The 19,614-nt window shown below is 38.7% G+C and overlaps 1 protein-coding gene across 1 annotated transcript; it reads left to right on the forward strand.

The window, feature by feature from the left end:
* Positions 1 to 892: 892 nt before the first annotated feature.
* Positions 893 to 18,355, forward strand: LOC134531468 (uncharacterized). The gene is made up of 4 exons (XM_063367181.1): positions 893 to 1,026; positions 10,856 to 10,931; positions 13,378 to 13,920; positions 16,977 to 18,355. Exons 1-4 carry the CDS (start codon positions 935 to 937, stop codon positions 17,154 to 17,156), a joined length of 891 nt encoding a protein of 296 aa, XP_063223251.1. The 5' UTR covers positions 893 to 934; the 3' UTR covers positions 17,157 to 18,355.
* The last annotated feature ends 1,259 nt before the right edge of the window (positions 18,356 to 19,614 follow it).

Raw genomic sequence — 19,614 nt, forward strand, 5'->3', positions numbered from 1 at the left:
GAGGGGTGTAAAGAGCCTCTCTACAGACAATGGCCAAAGGTTCGAAAACTTTAACTGGGTAGGTATTCACTGCCGGGCCCACAAGCTGTTGGGTCCCAAAAGACTTGGCTCAATGTGCAAAACCAATCCTAATTGCTAGTCTGTGTACACATTGATGTAAAATCTGGGGCGCTGAAGCCAGTGGGGTATCCGAGGGGCTGGTTCTACGGGACCAGTTTCCCAGTCATTCCCTGTGTCTTGGACCGGGACAGTCTCCGCACTACCTCAAGGGCTAACAGACCATATAGGCCGGCAAGTGTATGAAAAATCTAGGCAGTAGTGGGGGGTGACCCTTCTGATGATGGGATTCCCCGCTGTTGAGAAAGATAAAAAATTACTGTTAAGATTGGAGTTCAAAATTCAAATTCATAATTGTGCCGAAAAATTACTATTGGCAGCACAATTCACACTCACAAATGGTAGTTTTGATCGCTTAGAGCACGTCCAGTATTATACATATGGGAATGTTTAAATCTTTTATGTTGTTTTAATTAATTTTTATATTCTATATATCCTGACCCAGTTACGGTATCAGTCCCGTACGCATAACATATCATTCCTTCTGAAATTGTAAATTTTATATTGGTTAGTAAAACAGCGAATATTGAGACTTACTATTGAGGCATATTTAAATTTAAAGCTCAAGTATGTTGTTTGTTCTAAACTGAAGTGACGTGAGGAACTATTCTGATACTGTTTTTGGATTTCTTTGAGAATTATTATTCTGAAAAGCTTCATTGTAAGCAACGGCTAACTAAATGCAGTCTGGGCTGCTAACAACAATCTCTCTGGACAAATATTTTAACAATGGAATGTTCCAAACAAAGCTATTGGCAACCAATTTCTGGTCATTTTGCAAAGGCGATTTATTCGTGTCGCAGCGAGAGCGGATAAAATGCGAAGAATATTGCGGGTTTGTGCGTTTGTAATAATCGATGTACTGTTTGCTGAACTCTGCACGTGCATGCCGACGCCGCAGTTTTACAGGTTAGTTAGTTAGTTAGTTAGTTAGTTAGTTACTGACTTTTTACCAAGACACGCATAAATCATAAGCTTTCTCGAAATTGGCAGCAAAGTGAGTCAAACACGTAGCACCTAATTCTTAATTGTTTTGCTTCTAATATTTCGTGTTTTGCACATTATTTTAAATAAATTCATAGTTTAATCATTTATATTTTTATAAAAAATGTAAGTAAATATGTCTATACTTAATGTTTTTTATGAACTTAATGGGAAATATTTATATCAATCGTCACAGGTACAGATAGCCAAGGAACCATGTGGTATGGCGCTTTGGATTTAACCGTTCGTATGTAAAGTTCATCTTAAAACACTTTATTTTTAGTATACCATTAATAAATCAATAAAAGTTTTACTAAAACCAATCAAACTTTAGTTTTTTCAGTGTTTTGGAAGAATTACCTTTTTATTGATATATAAATGATAAACTAAAAGTAAAGTGCTTCAAGACGACCACTACATAACTGTATGCCACACGATTCTATGCTTTCAGTACCTGTTAGGACTAACACAAATGTTGACCATTAAGTTCATAAACACCATTAAGCAATGATTTTTTAGCAAGAAAAGCCTTTCATAAACAATTATATATGATTATGTCATGAATTTATTTAAAATCACATGCAAAAAGCACGAAATATTAGAATCCAATTTTTTTAGGACCTACCGCCTTAAGCTTGGTTCACATGAGTCGTAAGCCTCGTTCGCTGAGTCACGGAGTGTCAATCGCACTCAATCAAATTAAAAATGCCCAGCAAATCCTCCATTTAATTTTTTTATTTCAATCAGTTATTGCTTGTAATTATTTCAGAAACTCGCAGGGATTTCTACTTTTCTTGCAGCGAATTTCACAAGATAGAATATTGTTTCTCAGAGAAATTCACTGATTTTTCAGTTATATGAACCTCTTAAGCAGAAAATTAACTGAAATTACGCACTCAGTTTTAAAGTAAATTTTTTTTTTTAATTTAAAGCTTGTCGACAGTGAAGTAATTTCAGAAGGAAAATATATTTTTAATTTTTACAAAAGAATCCTTTGGAAACCAGGTGCCAAGAAATAGTATGAAATACGTGTTTCCAGATAATACAGAGTATTTCTTAAGAAAATTGGTGCATATTTTATATTTAATTGATGTTTCGTTCATGCATTTTTTAAACTAGGAAAAGATAATAGAATAATCAACCAAATAACCTTAATTTGTTTTATTATGCTTATTATGACGCTGTTAATATTGGAAAGTTACTTTGGGTACGATTTACAAATAACTTTAAGTATTGGAGTTATCTGGATAATACAAAGCATAAATGCCCGGGTAATTATCCGGGCAAATCTATAATTATTGCACACACTATTTTGAAGTGATACAGCTGTTTTAATATAAATGTACTAACTAAAAATATCCATAAGTTTTTATAAATATGACTGATCTATTTACAAAAGAAATTTACACTGTATAGACGATGATACATAACACTCCCAAACGGAACAGCAACATTGCATATTGTAAGAAACTATCCCAGCTTTTTGTCCGGAGAAATTTAGGGTAAAATCTAAAAAAAAAAAAATCAGGATGACCAGGATAGAATGTCAGCTCGCCTCCTCTAGAACTTAAGGTTAGTGTCTCTAGTGTCTCTAGTGTCTCACCTAGCTGCATTTTAGAGAGTAGGACTAGAGTAAAATTTAATGCTTATCAAGTACGACTGTCACGACATTCCAATATGCTGTGAGGACAAATTCAATAAAATTTTCACTTTTAAAAACATAGTACTGAGGAGAGTATCAGTAATATATTGTTGTAGATTTATAAATACAAGTATAGAATATTTACAATACCTACTTATAGAATACTAAACGTTTAAGTGAAGAAGCAATTTAAATCATAGTTTCTCAAATTTTGGTAGACATGGAGTAAAAGCATATTTATTTTGCAGTTCCACAAAATAATCTTAGGATATATAAGACTTTAAATTTGCACTAATATAATAAAATATTTTGGCAACATTTCTCCATTACATTTCCTTGTGTAACGTGTTTAACGCTATTTTTTAATTTTTCAATTGACTACTTTTAAAAGATGCGTAAGACTGCTAGGGAGTATTTGAAAATAAGAAAGAAGAATAGTTTTGAATTTTTTATTCTTCTGTAGCAGGTTAGCACTGTCGGCAAAAAAAGGGTATTTTAAATATTCCCACAAACCCTTTGATATCATAATTATTCTGCACGACAAGATAAAAAAAATTAAATCGAGTATCCCTGGCGTGTAGACAACCTTGCACGCATTGTAAAACTTCAGTCTAGTTAGTATTTTTCCGCCAGGGTGACTTTTGGTTTCTTGGGGAGAAGTTTAGTTAAAAGATGATGTAACAATTAAAACACTATTATTACTGGGGGAAATGTGACCGAGTCTTTCAATACTCGCTAGTTATGTGTAATATCTAACCTAGGTAACGATCATATTAATGTGTTCACGTGTTGCAAATACACTTATAAAAAATAAGAAAATCGGACAAAAAATTAAACGTAGAATTCTTTAAAAATATTTCGAGCGTGATTTATATACAAAACTTGCGTCTTCAGCTACATTATTGTGGAATTCATTATCGGAGCAGCTACGTCGACCATCAAATCATTCAATTACCAAGGAGAATGTTTAAACTATTGACGCGTGCCCGCCCTTCCTATATTAAATATCACGTTACTTTACGTGATAATTAAACCCAAAACAAGTTTTAATAAGTTCAGAAGCAATTCAGGGAAAAATGTTTCGGCAATAAGCCTACTCACGTAATATGCAGCAACGAATCTGTGCAACGTCGTAGGTTATAAACAAAGCAACGGACAATAGAATAATTCATTAAAGCAACGAACCATCTTCGCCCTTTATTTTTCACGTCGCTATAACCACACATATTAATGTACTGCAGAATATAATTGTAAATATGGATGAGTTATGTACACAAATGTATATTTTTCTCCTGCCACAGCTAAACATGTACATTGTGACGCCATCTTGTGAACGGCGATCTACCAACTGTATTTATATTTTATAATAGTATAAATTTAACTAATTAAGTTGTGAAAGAAAGTTTAAATACTTTTTAATACATAGTATTGAATATTAATGTATTTACATATAATTATTTATGCCACGTTTATCTTTTCTTTTTAATTATTAATATCTAGTTTATACTTCCACCACCAGGGCAGGGAAATTTCGGCGAGATTCATGCGCACGCATCTCATCCCTTCCAAAGAGGAGTTAGTTCGCCCCTCCCTTCATTTCTTCGTTCCCGCGCATTTCTCCCTATATAAAGGCGAGGTCATCCACCTGAAGGTCAGTTGATCGGCCCGACGGCCAGTGTGGCTGGATTCCGCCCACTGACCATAGGACGATCATAGGGGGAGCAGCAGAACTACTGGCTATCCGTTTTCTGCTGCTCGCACCCCTCCTTCGCGGTTAGGCCAGCCGAGGACCTATCTCGGCCTAGGGAATTTGTCTCCCTTCCCCCTCCCCTTTCTGGACGATAGGGTATACCGTGTGTTTCAATTCAGTGTATGTTGTAAAAGCCGATGCAGGCAACAAATTGAACTGTTTCTACAATTCAGGTCAATAAAAGTTCCGTGAAAATACCGACAGTATTCTTCAATGTATAGCCTAGCTCCATCCCTCACCCCACTAGCTATTCGCCTGCATACCAGCCGAGTGTGAATCCTGCCGCCAGACCAGCAGCTTGGACCTTCTCCACCCGATACCTGGCTCTCACCCAAGAGAGACATCGGTGCGAGAGGAGAGACACCGTCAAGTTAGCGCCCAACGTGGGGCCAAACCAGCAGCTCGACCTCCTCCTCCACCCGATACCTGGCTCTCACCCAAGAGAGACATCGGTGAGAAGAGAAGAGACGGAACACCAACCAACTCCGTCAAGTTGGCGCCCAACGTGGGGCCAAACCAGCAGCTCGACCTCCTCCTCCACCCGATACCTGGCTCTCACCTAAGAGAGACATCGGTGCGAGAGGAGAGACACCGTCAAGTTTGCGCCCAACGTGGGGCCAAACCAGCAGCTCGACCTCCTCCTCCACCCGATACCTGGCTCTCACCCAAGAGAGACATCGGTGAGAAGAGAAGAGACGGAACACCAACCAACTCCGTCAAGTTGGCGCCCAACGTGGGGCCAAACCAGCAGCTCGACCTCCTCCTCCACCCGATACCTGGCTCTCACCCAAGAGAGACATCGGTGAGAAGAGAAGAGACGGAACACCAACCAACTCCGTCAAGTTGGCGCACCAACGTGGGGCCCGTTGATTGTTCTACAATACCCGTGAAGACCCATTGCAAGCTCTACCAGATGGACTAGCCAGCAACCACTGGAATGGACCCCTGCCACCACTTGCAGCTCATAGAAGACTTAACCAACAGCAGCAGGCACACCATGGCCCACACCAGGAACAGCAGCAAGCAGGCAAGTGCTCCTGACCTTCCTACCACCAGGGATTCTCAAGAAGCAGGCCCAGACAGCGGAGGGGAACAGCCTCCCCTCCTGGCGCCCAACAACTCACCTACCTGTACATACCCAACAACGGCGGACGCAGTCCATCGACTCTGCGCTGTAGAAGACTGCCCTGGCACCGGAATCCACCAGATCAGCTGTGCTCACTGGACTCCTGTTCCATCACTCTTGGCCAGACGAACCCCGAGATTACGCCGTACTAGAATATCGATGCCTCGCATGCCAGCAGAGACAATCCTGCTGCAGCATGGAACCAATTAGTTCCAGACCTGATGGGACCTTACCCCAGAAGCACGACAGGTAAGTGCTTCCTACTCGTCGTCACAGACCTTTTCTCACGATGGGTCGAAGCCTTTCCCCTCGCTAAAGTTGATTCATTTTCTACTCCAAGATGAAGTATTCCCTGGATGGGGATACCCCAAAAGCATACTTACAGACAATGGGGTGCAATTCACTAGCAAATTATGGGCCGACACTTGCGCCAAATGGGAACTAGAAACCTGGGCCACTCCAGTTTACCATCCCCAGGCAACCCCTACAGAGAGCCGTAATCAGGAATTGAAGAAAGGGCTCAGGATGCGTACCACGGCCAATCATCGCCACTGGGATCGCTACCTGGGAGAAATCCTCTTCACACTGCGGCGTAGGCACAATGAAGCAATCGGAACCAGCACCAGCGAATTTAACTTGAGACGATAGATCCAGCAACCTGGAGAATGAAGTGGAGTTCCAACCCCACATACCGCCCTTCAGCGAAGAGATCTGTCTACAAGCTGCCATCAGAGTAGATGCGCACGAAAGGCTCAACTAGGGTAACTAGCCCGCAAGTATCCTACACCGAAGAATCCGCCCAACCACCAGATTGCTGAAGGACAAAAGGGTACTAGTCAAGACCCATCCACTCAGCAATAAGCCTAACCACTTCTGCGCCGGATTCGCACCAAAGTGGGAAGGACCCAACCAGGCCTCTACCAGGCCTCTACCAGCCTCCACAGCGTCGCCAGATGCCGTGGCGGAGCTGCAAAGGAGACCCCAAGGACCTACCAGGACGGTACCGAGAGACGGTTTGGTGGACACCAAACCAACGGCCTTACCAATGGCCGAATCTTACAACCACCGGCAGCAGTCCCAATAGGCGTTCCCAGGAGACCATTGGCAGCAGTCCCAATAGGCGTTCCCAGGAGACCACCGGCAGCAGTCCCAATAGGCGTTCCCAGGAGACCACCGGCAGCTGTCCCAATAGGCGTTCCCAGGAGACCACCGGCAGCTGTCCCCAATCAGGACTTCCAGAAAGCTGAAGAAGCCATATCCGAAGTGATAACCCAGAGACTCGTACATTACAGAGACTGACAGTTATCTATGTGTAAAGTGTTCCTCCAAGATGTCCTAGCTTCTTCTCCCGTAAAGTAACGCTCGCCACTAGGGGGGAAATTGACGCGTGCCCGCCCTTCCTATATTAAATATCACGTTACTTTACGTGATAATTAAACCCAAAACAAGTTTTAATAAGTTCAGAAGCAATTCAGGGAAAAATGTTTCGGCAATAGGCCTACTCACGTAATATGCAGCAACGAATCTGTGCAACGTCGTAGGTTATAAACAAAGCAACGGACAATAGAATAATTCATTAAAGCAACGAACCATCTTCGCCCTTTATTTTTCACGTCGCTATAACCACACATATTAATGTACTGCAGAATATAATTGTAAATATGGACGAGTTATGTACACAAATGTATATTTTTCTCCTGCCACAGCTAAACATGTACATTGTGACGCCATCTTGTGAACGGCGATCTACCAACTGTATTTATATTTTATAATAGTATAAATTTAACTAATTAAGTTGTGAAAGAAAGTTTAAATACTTTTTAATACATAGGATTGAATATTAATGTATTTACATATAATTATTTATGCCACGTTTATCTTTTCTTTTTAATTATTAATATCTAGTTTATACTTCCACCACCAGGGCAGGGAAATTTCGGCGAGATTCATGCGCACGCATCTCATCCCTTCCAAAGAGGAGTTAGTTCGCCCCTCCCTTCATTTCTTCGTTCCCGCGCATTTCTCCCTATATAAAGGCGAGGTCATCCACCTGAAGGTCAGTTGATCGGCCCGACGGCCAGTGTGGCTGGATTCCGCCCACTGACCATAGGACGATCATAGGGGGAGCAGCAGAACTACTGGCTATCCGTTTTCTGCTGCTCGCACCCCTCCTATGCGGTTAGGCCAGCCGAGGACCTATCTCGGCCTAGGGAATTTGTCTCCCTTCCCCCTCCACTTTCTGGACGATAGGATGTACCGTGTGTTTCAATTCAGTGTATGTTGTAAAAGCCGATGCAGGCAACAAATTGAACTGTTTCTACAATTCAGGTCAATAAAAGTTCCGTGAAAATACCGACAGTATTCTTCAATGTATAGCCTAGCTCCATCCCTCACCCCACTAGCTATTCGCCTGCATACCAGCCGAGTGTGAATCCTGCCGCCAGACCAGCAGCTTGGACCTTCTCCACCCGATACCTGGCTCTCACCCAAGAGAGACATCGGTGCGAGAGGAGAGACACCGTCAAGTTAGCGCCCAACGTGGGGCCAAACCAGCAGCTCGACCTCCTCCTCCACCCGATACCTGGCTCTCACCCAAGAGAGACATCGGTGCGAGAGGAGAGACACCGTCAAGTTAGCGCCCAACGTGGGGCCAAACCAGCAGCTCGACCTCCTCCTCCACCCGATACCTGGCTCTCACCCAAGAGAGACATCGGTGAGAAGAGAAGAGACGGAACACCAACCAACTCCGACACTATGTATTGAAACGGCTCCGATAGAAACGAAAAAGACTTGAAAAAGGACTTTATCTCCGGCTTTTTACCAGATTCTGACAAGGAATTTTATTAAAATACTGCCCAACTAGTTAAAATTCATTAAACCGTTAGTACCATAAGGTTGTCATATAGCTTTGTAAACTTTAGTTCGCGCCATCGCTACAGATGGCAGCACCTGGTTAAACATTTCTGTTTCATGGGACTTCCGTTCCATTCCCGAAATTACTCCCATCAAAAACTGTATACCGAGAGCTAAGATGTTACACGTCAGAAATTTTAGTACCTTAATTTTAATTTTTTACGTTATTTAAAAGTTACAAAATATTAGTAACAAAACTATAAGTAAATTAATAACTATATATTTAAATTATGTTAATTCTCTTATAATAAGTAAGTTCATTTCTCTGATAATAATTAAGATTTATTTTTTTTCAATTAATTTTAATTTTATATACTTTTAAAAACTACTAACTGGCTTTTTTTTTTAGAAAGTTAAAGTGGAAAACAATTCGCATGATTTAAATGTAATTTTTCTATGAAATCGTATCCATAATAATAATAATGCACGTAAACATAAAGCACACTATTCACACTCAAACTTAAGCTAGCTTTTTTGAGTGTTATTTCCTGTAAAATAATCTGTTAATATGGAAATTATGGAAAATATAAAACAATGATGAAAAATACCTATGATGTGAATATGAGTATCAAAAACCACACCAATATATTTTTTCTCAAAAATTTTAAATGATGCTCTGTTTACGAAATTAAAAACTTTGTAGTTGACAACTTCAATTATAAGGCACATATCATCAGTGTCGTTTTACCTGTGCATACATATACACACCAAATTATCTATTAGTCGCAAAAAACGAAATAAAAGTCATGGAAAACGGCATCTTGTGTTTATGAATTGGAGGTAGACTCAATAACGCCTATGGATGCGCAATTAGGTGCACAAAAGTGTTCAGCGAGTTGCATATAGCCCGGCGGTCTCAGGGAAATGCTTCCTACCATTAGAGACGCCTGTTACTCGCGGGAAAATGAGATACTTCTTTAGAATGCGACAATATGAGTTCATTAAAAAAATTATTATATTATAAACCTGCTTAATGTTCTAATTATAGGAGGGAAATTAGTCCTAAGTTATCACGTACATATAGTATTAATAATATGTATGTTTAATACATTTATATAAAAATAAATAAAATGATTACAATCCAAATGTAATTTTAAAAATATTTGTAGTCTGTCAAGTCGGTTTAACGGAAGATAGTTTAACGTGACATAACAAAATATTGATGAAATGATTTCATACTTTTATGAATAAAATTGAATCATTTTTATTTTAATAATAATAGAATAAATACTTGAAATTATAATATAAATCAGATTTTTAAAATGCGAGAATATTTAACCTTTATTGCCGAAATTATTGTTGTAATAAGCAATGAAAACCACATTAAATTTTCACTTCACTTTATAAAAAGTCGACGAAACAGTTCACGTGTAGATGTTAGTTGTGTGCTGCCGCTGTCTTTCTTCTCCTCGGACGCATAGGCCAATCGAGTGTAAGATAGATAGATGCGGCGCAAGCGTACAATGAGCGTAATGGGACACAGCGTAACGGAACAATGTAAGTAACGGGACACTTTTTCGTGCGTGCATCCGGCGTTCATAGATTTATTAGACGTCACGAAAAAAAAATGTAAAATATAATAGTAAATTTTATGAATTACTAATACTGTTAATAATAAATATCTGAGTATCACTATTATAAAAACACAGTTTTAAAAGTTAATCCGAAATCAAAAAGTACTTCTCGCCTTCAGCTAGTTCTTAAATGGTTTTCGTAAACATACCACACTCAGACATATTGAGCAGTTTTGAAACCGCGTGTTTTTGCTGCAGCTCTGCACACGGTATGTGCGCCTGGGGAGACGGCGCCTTAAAGTGATAGCGTATCCTGGTATGATTTTTGCGAATTCAAAGTATTTTTTTTTTTGTAAATGAACATAAAAATTCATGTAAAATCACAGATATTTTTTAAATTTACATGAAAACAACTGTATCACTTCAAGATAGTGTTCGCTGTAATACTGGGTACGGATTCTTTCCCGGGCACTCCTGCTTTGTGTTGTCCCAGTACCTCCATTAGTTAAAGTTATTTGTAAACTTTTCCCCTAATTGATTTACAGAATTACCTGCGCATGTTGATAAGCATATGAAAATAAAATTATCCCCATTATCGAATACTTAGTATTATCTCGAAAAATAATCAAGCAATGTGTCGTACAAAAGTGACAATATCTTTCTTGCAGGATTACAAGCTATTTCTTGACAACTGGTTGTCAAAGGAATCTTTTGTGAAAGAGCAGGGAAATATTTTTTTCTGTGTGTAGTTTCCCACCGCGCCTGAAGGACGGACATGCCTCGCCCTGAGGTCGGAAGCATTGTTTCAGCGGGAGTCCGGTGGTGGAGCTCCCTGGCGCTGCCATCGCCGGGCGAGCCAGCCCGCGGGCCAGCGGGGGAGCGGGGGTGAGTACTGATCGTGGGTGCCGGGACTCTGAGACTGTGGAGACTTCCCGGACACTGGTGAGCGCCGCGGCAGGCTGGTGGTGCGACGAGCGGAGCTCGAGCCAGGGTCGTCGAGCAGGGCACGCACAACCGTCCACGTGCACCGGACAGCAGTTCCGTGTCAGAGCCGCGTGCTGTTTCCCTCATGGCCGCGAGTCACAGAGACTGAGCTGACCCGCCTGCGCCCGTACTCGCCATTTGCCAACAGCACTGGCAGTGTAGACCGATGTGAACCAAACACACACTTTTTAATGTGTATCTTAGCTCTCGGTATACTGTATTTGGTAGGAGTAATTACTTGACTCGGAAGTCGCATGGAACGGATATGTGTAAACACGTTGCTGACATTTGTGGCGAATCACGGGAACCAAATTTAACAAAGCAAAAAGGAAACTTTATAATGTTAACTGTTTAATGAATTTTTAACAAAATTGGCCTTTTATTAGGGTAATAAAATTCCTTGTTGAAAATCAGCCAGAGTTTAGTAATTTTTTTAAAATTTTGTTTTGCATTTATCGGAGCCGTTTCTTTGTATAGGTTAATATTTCGCTCTGCAAATCGCATAATTCGGTAGTCGACGTAGCTGCTCTAGCAACGAATTCTAGCGGCGTGTGCGGAAACTACGCTTGATTCGCTTCCAGAATTAAAAAAATAATAATAATATGCGTATATTTATCACGCTTAACAATATTTGGAAGATTTCCACGTAAAACTTCGTGTGCGAATTTCATATCATAAGTGTATTTTCAACACAAGAACACGAGAATTTTTTCGTTACTAAGATTAGATGTTATACATCTCTGGCGAGTAGATACTAAAAGACTCGCTCAAAGTTTTTTGTTAAATATCATTTAATGTCAGCAAAACCAAACCCAATAGTAATGAAATAACAAACAAATACTGCATTAAAATTCAGATGTACAAAGCGCTATGAGTTGCAGGAAGCAAAATTTCCTGATTGTACAACAGCTCCAGTCAATGACGAACCTTTGCGCCACATGCTCCTGGATTCAAATTGTTAAATTGATAGAACTTTCAGTACAGAAATGTTATATCCTTTCGTGGTTAGAAGCAGAAATATTGTGTTATGTACGAAAACTAGTAACCTGCATTTGTTAATTATTTATTGGCTTGGAATGGGGCTGCGTACTGTTGATAAAAATTAAATAAATAATGGCTAGCATGGAAAAAATAAGAATATTTTAGCTGACATTTTTACGTGAATATTATTTAAATTCTAATCAAAAAATTTGCACGTGATAAAAGCACGCCTCGCCTCTCGCTAAGATATTATTCGTTCCAAACCCGGCTTGTTTGGAGAAGGAATTTTCACAACTTGGAGGAGTTTCACACCAAGGCCAGATGCTGCTCTACGATCTCCATTTCTCACCTACAGAGATAACAAAAAATGTCTGTACTTTTACACAATTTCCTTTGGAAACCAGTTCCTATAAATGTTTTTTTTTGTAATACGACAAATATATTGTAACTTTGTATAATAAATTGCTATGGTTTTTTTTATCATGTATGAAATACGTTTTTGAGATAAATCTGAATATTTCTCTCGAAAATCGGCACATAATTTTATATTTATTTGATGTTTTATTCTAGCATAATTTTTAAACCATGATACAGACAATCGATTTTCAATAAATGTACTTAATTTTTTTTGTTACGTTTGTTTATGTGCGCAGTTGAAAATGGAAAGTTATCAAGGGAACGGTTTACAAAATAGTTTATCAATTGAATGTAATGGGACAAGACAAAGCACAAATTCCCGGGTAAGAATACAAACCCAGTGTTACTACGAACCCATTTTGTAATGATACAGTTGTTATCGTTTAAATGTACAAGTGTACAAATGTCTGCTATTTGACATGGAAATGTCTGTTCCATTTACAAAACAAAAACACAAACACATTGTATGAATTTTTCCCTGGGCTTGACGACTTGACTACATCGTATGGCCTATACAATATTCAGCTTTGTGAATTGGCTTAAAGTATGAGAACCATCATGAATGCTTGAATAAAAAATCAAATAAAAATAAAATTATGTGTACATTTTTGTAAGAAATATGCAGTATTATCTAGAAAAAAATGTATTTCATGTATGCAAAAATTACTATAGTCATGTGTTGAACAAAGTTGCAATAAATTTTTTGTAGTAGGTATTACAAACTATTTCTTGGCAACAGGATTCCAAGAGAATATTTTGCAATAGTCCAGAACAGTTTTTTCCTTATGTACTTTAGTTACTTTATTTCACACATTGGTGTGGCCCAAAATGAGAAACAACACGAGCTAAGCACACCGGCAAAGTTTTCTCACTACGTTAACAAGGTCATTAAGAATTCATCGTGGAGACCTGAGTCAGTGGTGTTGATGAAGCGTGTCTTGTGTTGCAGATGGTGTACGTGCTGGTTGGTTTGGTCAGCCTCCCTCTGCTGGTCACCGTGCTGTGGCTGCTGCGCCAGTTGTGGCGCATGCTGGCCTCCTGCGCCGGCCGGGGCTGTCCCGCCACAGCGCGCTGCGCCAGTCGGCCCGACCACGGCCTGGAGGAGGTCGTGATCATACCCGCCGACCACCAGTTGCACTGCTCAGTTCCTCAGGGCGTGCCGTCTGCTAGCAGTGCCCTGCTGCGTGATGGGCCACTAGCATCTTTCCAACAACAACACCAGTTTTCACCTGTTTCTCTGATGGAAGAGTTGTTGCTTTCGTCGACTTGTGAACAGATGCAGAGTGCATCAACACCTGGTGACACACAACTGGTGATCTGCCACCAGTCTCCTAGCCGTCACACAGAAGAGACGGAAGTAGAGGCCACATGCGACCAGGATCAAGCGGTGCTTTCTTCTCCGATGCAGGATTCAGAAGCGTTTTCTATCCCTGATGCCTTCGCTCCTGCCGATGCCAACAGTGACAACACACAGTATACCCAGGAGTTACAGGTGAGTATAATAATAACTATTATTATCACGAGGATGAAACCAATGGCAAGGTAAACATTCTCAATGTACTTACGAGATAATAATAATAGTTGTAACAAACTAAAACATACTCTTTTATATAAAATCAACTAAAAAATAGAAAATAAATTTTAATAAATTTGAGTTAAGAATAGTGTAAATAATAAAAAATCTATTTTATTGCAAAAAAAAAATCATGGGGTGCATGGTGTCATTAGTTATAAATATGTTATTGACAAATATGCGTAGAATAATTATCATTTGATAATATCTTAAAAAGCACCCCACGCTTTTTTGCAATTAATAAGATATTTTTCTTATTTACACTATTCTTAACCCAAACTTATTAAAATCGATTTTCTATTTTTTGGTGGGGTTTTCTTTAAAAGATTATATATTATTTTTTATGCTTTTATTATATTTAATTTTTTTAGTTGGATTTTCTATAAAATCGTTCTTTTTAGTTTTTTTTAACTATTATTTATGTTTCATTTTTTAGTTGCTTTTCTTTATTACGTCAATTTACTATTAAAGTGAGTTTGAGTAAATATTTGCTGCTTTTAAAATACAAATTCGATATAGCGTGTTGAAATATATACTAAATATTTTCTATATTCTTATATGAATATCAATGATTTTAAATAAAATCGGGAAATCATTCATGTATAATTCTAAGTCGGTAACTTATCCGAGAAATGAGCAATTTGGGCGCCTGCTGTCTCCCTTGGATGAGAAAGCTTGTTCTCAAGTTCCCTCTTCGAAAATTTCATCTTATTCAAAGTCGGAAACTTATCCGAGAAATAGATGATCGGCACCCCTTGTAGTGTCCCTTCTTGGTCTTGGCGCAAAGTCACGACCAGTAAGGAAAAAAATCGCTAATCTTGATTATCCTAGTAAGGATAACGGGTCTAACTGTTCAAAATATAGAATTGTCATCAGTCCTTGATAAGTACGCCAAATTTCAAGTTAATCCGACGTTTTGAAGAAGGACAAAATCATGTTCAAAGTTTCCGTTACATACTATCATATATACATATGAAGCTAATAAAAGCTTATCAAAAAATAACAAACAGGTTCCTGACATCCCTGGATGTAGAATGGAATGATTTTTATCCTTGGGACGCTGTGGTTGGAGAATATTAAAAAGATATCGTCGGCTAAGGACAATGTGCCCCACATTTGCACTTTCGATGAACCTAGTTCCGAATCCTCTAAACTAAATGAAAAGTTTGTATGCTTAATTAAAATAATCGTGGCGAGGATTCTCAGAAGACTTTTACCCTGATGATGAGTGCTGAAATATCAAACGAAACGTTGGTGAACTCTTCACTTTTAATGTAGCCAAGCCTACGAAATAATTATACTTTTTGTTGTAATTTTTAGAAGGGAATATATACTTGACCCCTTAAACTGTTTCGTAAACTCGACTGTTTATATCAAACAAAGTTTTTTGTCAGGGGGAGTACTTAAAATATCTGATCGCTACACTTCTATATTCCCGAAGTGAGTTTATTGTAACGAGGAACACAGCCAGATATACCAACCAGGAATATTTTTAGCAAAGCATGGGATCTGAAGATGATGGCACCACTAGTTTATCATTAACGCAATCCACGTCAGACCTTCAGAGGATCAAATTTGGGAGCTCTATTATGTTGTCATCCAGGTCTCACTATCCTTAGCCTTTCATACCCTGGTTTTAGATCCAAAGTTAGTCGGATAACCGCGCACGGATGCAAAAATCATTAATTATCGTCTGCCGCAAGGCGCCAAACACAGATGCGTTATTTCTTTTTTGTGAGTAGAGAATGTGGTATTCCACATATTAGTTTTACTGCGTGATTGATCTCAGAATACTTGTTAATGTTAACAAATTTTCTTTTTTGTTTAACTAGTATTTATAGTTTCCTTCTGATACTGGGCCAATGAAAATCAGTACCTGTACAATTAAAGGTTGTATTTACTTTATTATTTCGTTTATTTTGGTTCTTCCATCGTCAACAAAGAGGTCATTGCAAACAGACAAACAATGCAAGTCAGGTAAGCAGGGGAAAGTAATCGGCATTGGCGTATAGTAAAAAAACCAATTCTAGGATTTGTTTCGAGTGATTTCAGGAAAACTTGTAAAACTTAAATCAGAATGTATGTTTTAGTATTCAAATCCGATTCCTCCAGAAAGCGAGTCTATTGTTTTATCTAAGTTTCACTTTCCTCGGTACTACTTTTGATAGAACGTAAAGCATTTGAAAAAAAAGGCACTCTGTTAAAATTATTCCAACCCAGGGATTAAGAAGAAGCTACATAAATTTTGTCAAATTACTTGGCCCGTGAGATTTCTGTAAAATTAATCTGTCTTCAATCATTTTCACGAAATATCATACTAACTCATCACTTGCAAGCAGTATCAGGTAACATTGTTTTGCTTATGCTTGTCACACTGAAGTATTTCTAGTCAGGTAAATTCCACGCACAAAGACGTAGCTTAAATTGTATTCATTATGGTCCACTCAGCTTATTTACCGGATGTAAAAACCAATAATTATTATCTCCTTTGCTAATGCTTGTAATGACAAGACTATAAAAACAATGGTTCGAATGTTTTTTAACATTTTAATAAGCTCTGTTTACCAAGTCAAGACACTACTGGGTCCAGTGCTGTAGCTTGGTTTGACGGGTAGAATCTAAAACAAGTGATAAGTAGAAGAATATATATGTATTAGGCGTGAAGTTAAATTATATCCCATTTAGTTTGTTATTACACACATCAATGTTATTAAATTACAGATTTAAAAAGAAAATAGCGATTTTTGCCAACAAGATAATTTCATTAGGGTTTTAGTTGATTCACACTAAAATTATCACAAATCTGAGCCATTAGCTTACTGCTAGCTTTTATTTATTTTTGAAGCACTCACCGGACCTTTTTCGTGACACACGAATCAGTTATCTGTTTTACTCTACTAAGTAAAGCCGATAATAATGTATAATAACAGTAACAGTTTTGTATACATAGTGCAATTTATGTATGTCTGTTTCAGAAAATAAGCTTTAAGAAATCAACCTTTTCAGCAGTTATGACAGCGAGCCTCTCTGGCCTAAGGTTACTGCAAAGGACGTGGTGCGTTTTTGCTTCTATTACGCCCTATTGGCTCCAAGACATCACTCAACGCCGAAACATCCCGCTTACCTATCTGAGAGAAGTGAGGGAGGTGTTTTAAGCTTACCCTCCCGAACACCGACAAGAATCGCCATTTTCTCAAAGGGAAGAGGTCTTTGATATTTATTCTCCTGAACAACTGGTAGTCGACACATCGTTTTCGAGGAAAGATATATGTGAGACCAATCTCCCCGAGCAGCTGCGTGAGTCACCATCATCGCCAAGGGAAGAGGGCTTTGAAAATTATCCTACTGAGCAGCTGCAAGATTCACCATCATCTTTGAGGGAAGAGGTCTACGATACTTATCCTCTTGAACAGCTGCAAGCATCAATTTCATCTTCAAGGGAAAGGGCTGTTGATGCTTATCCTTCCGAGCAGCTGCAAGACTCAACATTATCTTTGAGGGAAGATGTCTATGAGACATATCCTCCCGAGCGGCATGAAGCACCATTATCTCCATCGGAAGAGACTTTTGATGCTTATCCTCCCGAGGTGCTGCCAGATTCGCGATCACCTTTGTGGGAAGAGGTCTACGAGACTAATCCTTTTGAACAGCTGCAAGCCTCAACATCATCTTCAAGGGAAGGGGCCTTTGATGCTTATCCTCCCGAGCAGCTGCAAGAGTTTCAATTCCCTTTGAAGGAAGAGGTCTATGAAACATATCCTCCAGAGCAGCTGAATGAGTCACCATCATCTCTGCAGGAAGAAGCCTTTGAAAAGTATCCTTCTGAATACCTACATGTATCGACATTGTCTGTGAAGAAAGAGGTCTTTGAGACGTATTCTATTGAACCGCTGCAATCATCAACATCATTTCCGAGGGAAGATCTGAATGAGACTCATTCTTCCGAAAAGCTACAAGTGGTATCACCTCACATGAGAAACAAGAGTACTGGTACCTTTACCTACTATAAGCTACAACTACCACCGTTTCCTCCACAACAAGTTCCTTTGAAAGAAGATCTGTATGAAACGTTTCCTCCTTTGAAAGCATTGTCTGCGAAGAAAGAGGTCATTGAGACTTATTCTATTGAACCGCTGCAATCATCAACATCATTTCCGGGGGAAGATCTGAATGAGACTCATTCTTCCGAAAAGCTACAAGTGGTATCACCACACATGAGAAACAAGAGTACTGGTCCCCTTACCTACTATAAGCTACTACTACCACCGTTTCCTCCACAACAAGTTCCTTTGAAAGAAGAGCTGTATGAAACGTTTCCTCCTTCAGAATAAAAAGTCATTTTTGCGATAAACCATTGACCGTGTTTCTATCACCCCATAAGGACAAATGTTTATAGACCATTTCCTTGGCCAAATGCATATGTAATCATGTTTCCCATGGGTGAGTGGTTATAGTACCACTGACACGCGCACTTTCCCAAGAAGCAATTTGAGGTCACAGTAGCCATTCGTCAACTGAATGGTTACGGTGAGCCTTAGATAATCAGCCTACAATGTACCACGATTTAAAAGGAACATTACGACAGCTTCGATGCTAAACCGATTGATCTAATGATTCCGTAGAACTAAATTGCCGCTGTGATCTATGAGTCGAAAAGGGAACTAAGGCATGCCAAAAAAGATAATTTCTTCGTGATCTAAATTCTAAATGTTCTACTTATCTTACAAATAATAATCATTAATTTTCTTTAGCAAACATAAAACATGCGCATCCTGGATAACATTCAGATAATGCCAAATAGTGAATCTTTACGTCACTCATTCATATTGTTAGAGACATTTTTGGCCTGATAAATGACTTGAAGGAGGCATTATTTAAAAATATATTCTGGCTTTATATATTTCCGTTTATTATAAAGTGCTTACATATGTGTAGCTAAAACCAGGAGATTAAAATTTGAGATCATTCTCAAAATATTATTTCCAAATAACAAGCTGTTTTAAACTACTGAATATCAGTGAAATTCCAGTTATTTATAGTAAATTAATTTACCTAATTTGCTGTTTTTAACAGTATTTTTTAAGAGTCCACTTTTACTTTTAAAAGCGTGAAATAAATCTAAATAAAAAATACTATTGTAAAATATCCTAAGCTTTTTGTCCGAAACTATGTCACATCAAAGTTCTTTATGAATTATTCGTGCATTTGATTTAGAATTATAAATAGCGTGGAAACCAATTTGCTAAAGAACATAAAAGAAAGATCAACCAAAAATATATGCTAACTAGCTCATCAGGATATTGCTGATATCGCCGTTGTGATTTAAATGTTTTACATGACGGGAAGAATGATGTTTATTATAACGTGAAGTGTTTGAAACACGTTAGTAATGTCAAATCAGCCGAGAAAAAACTCAACAGTTTATTTTCTACGAGCCATACCAGTACCACGGTTGTGATTCATGTGGAATGCTATTTCAACAGTTTTTTTAATAGAACATAACAGTTCGTTTAGTTTAGCAGATCACACTGAAAATTTGTTCCCGAAAATATTTCTGACTTAGACACAAAAAAAGTATACTTGCGGGTCCAAAAAAAAGGCTGCTATGTTCAA

Source organism: Bacillus rossius, chromosome 3 (genome assembly GCF_032445375.1).
Source record: "Bacillus rossius redtenbacheri isolate Brsri chromosome 3, Brsri_v3, whole genome shotgun sequence".
Taxonomy (NCBI): Eukaryota; Metazoa; Arthropoda; class Insecta; order Phasmatodea; family Bacillidae; genus Bacillus; species Bacillus rossius.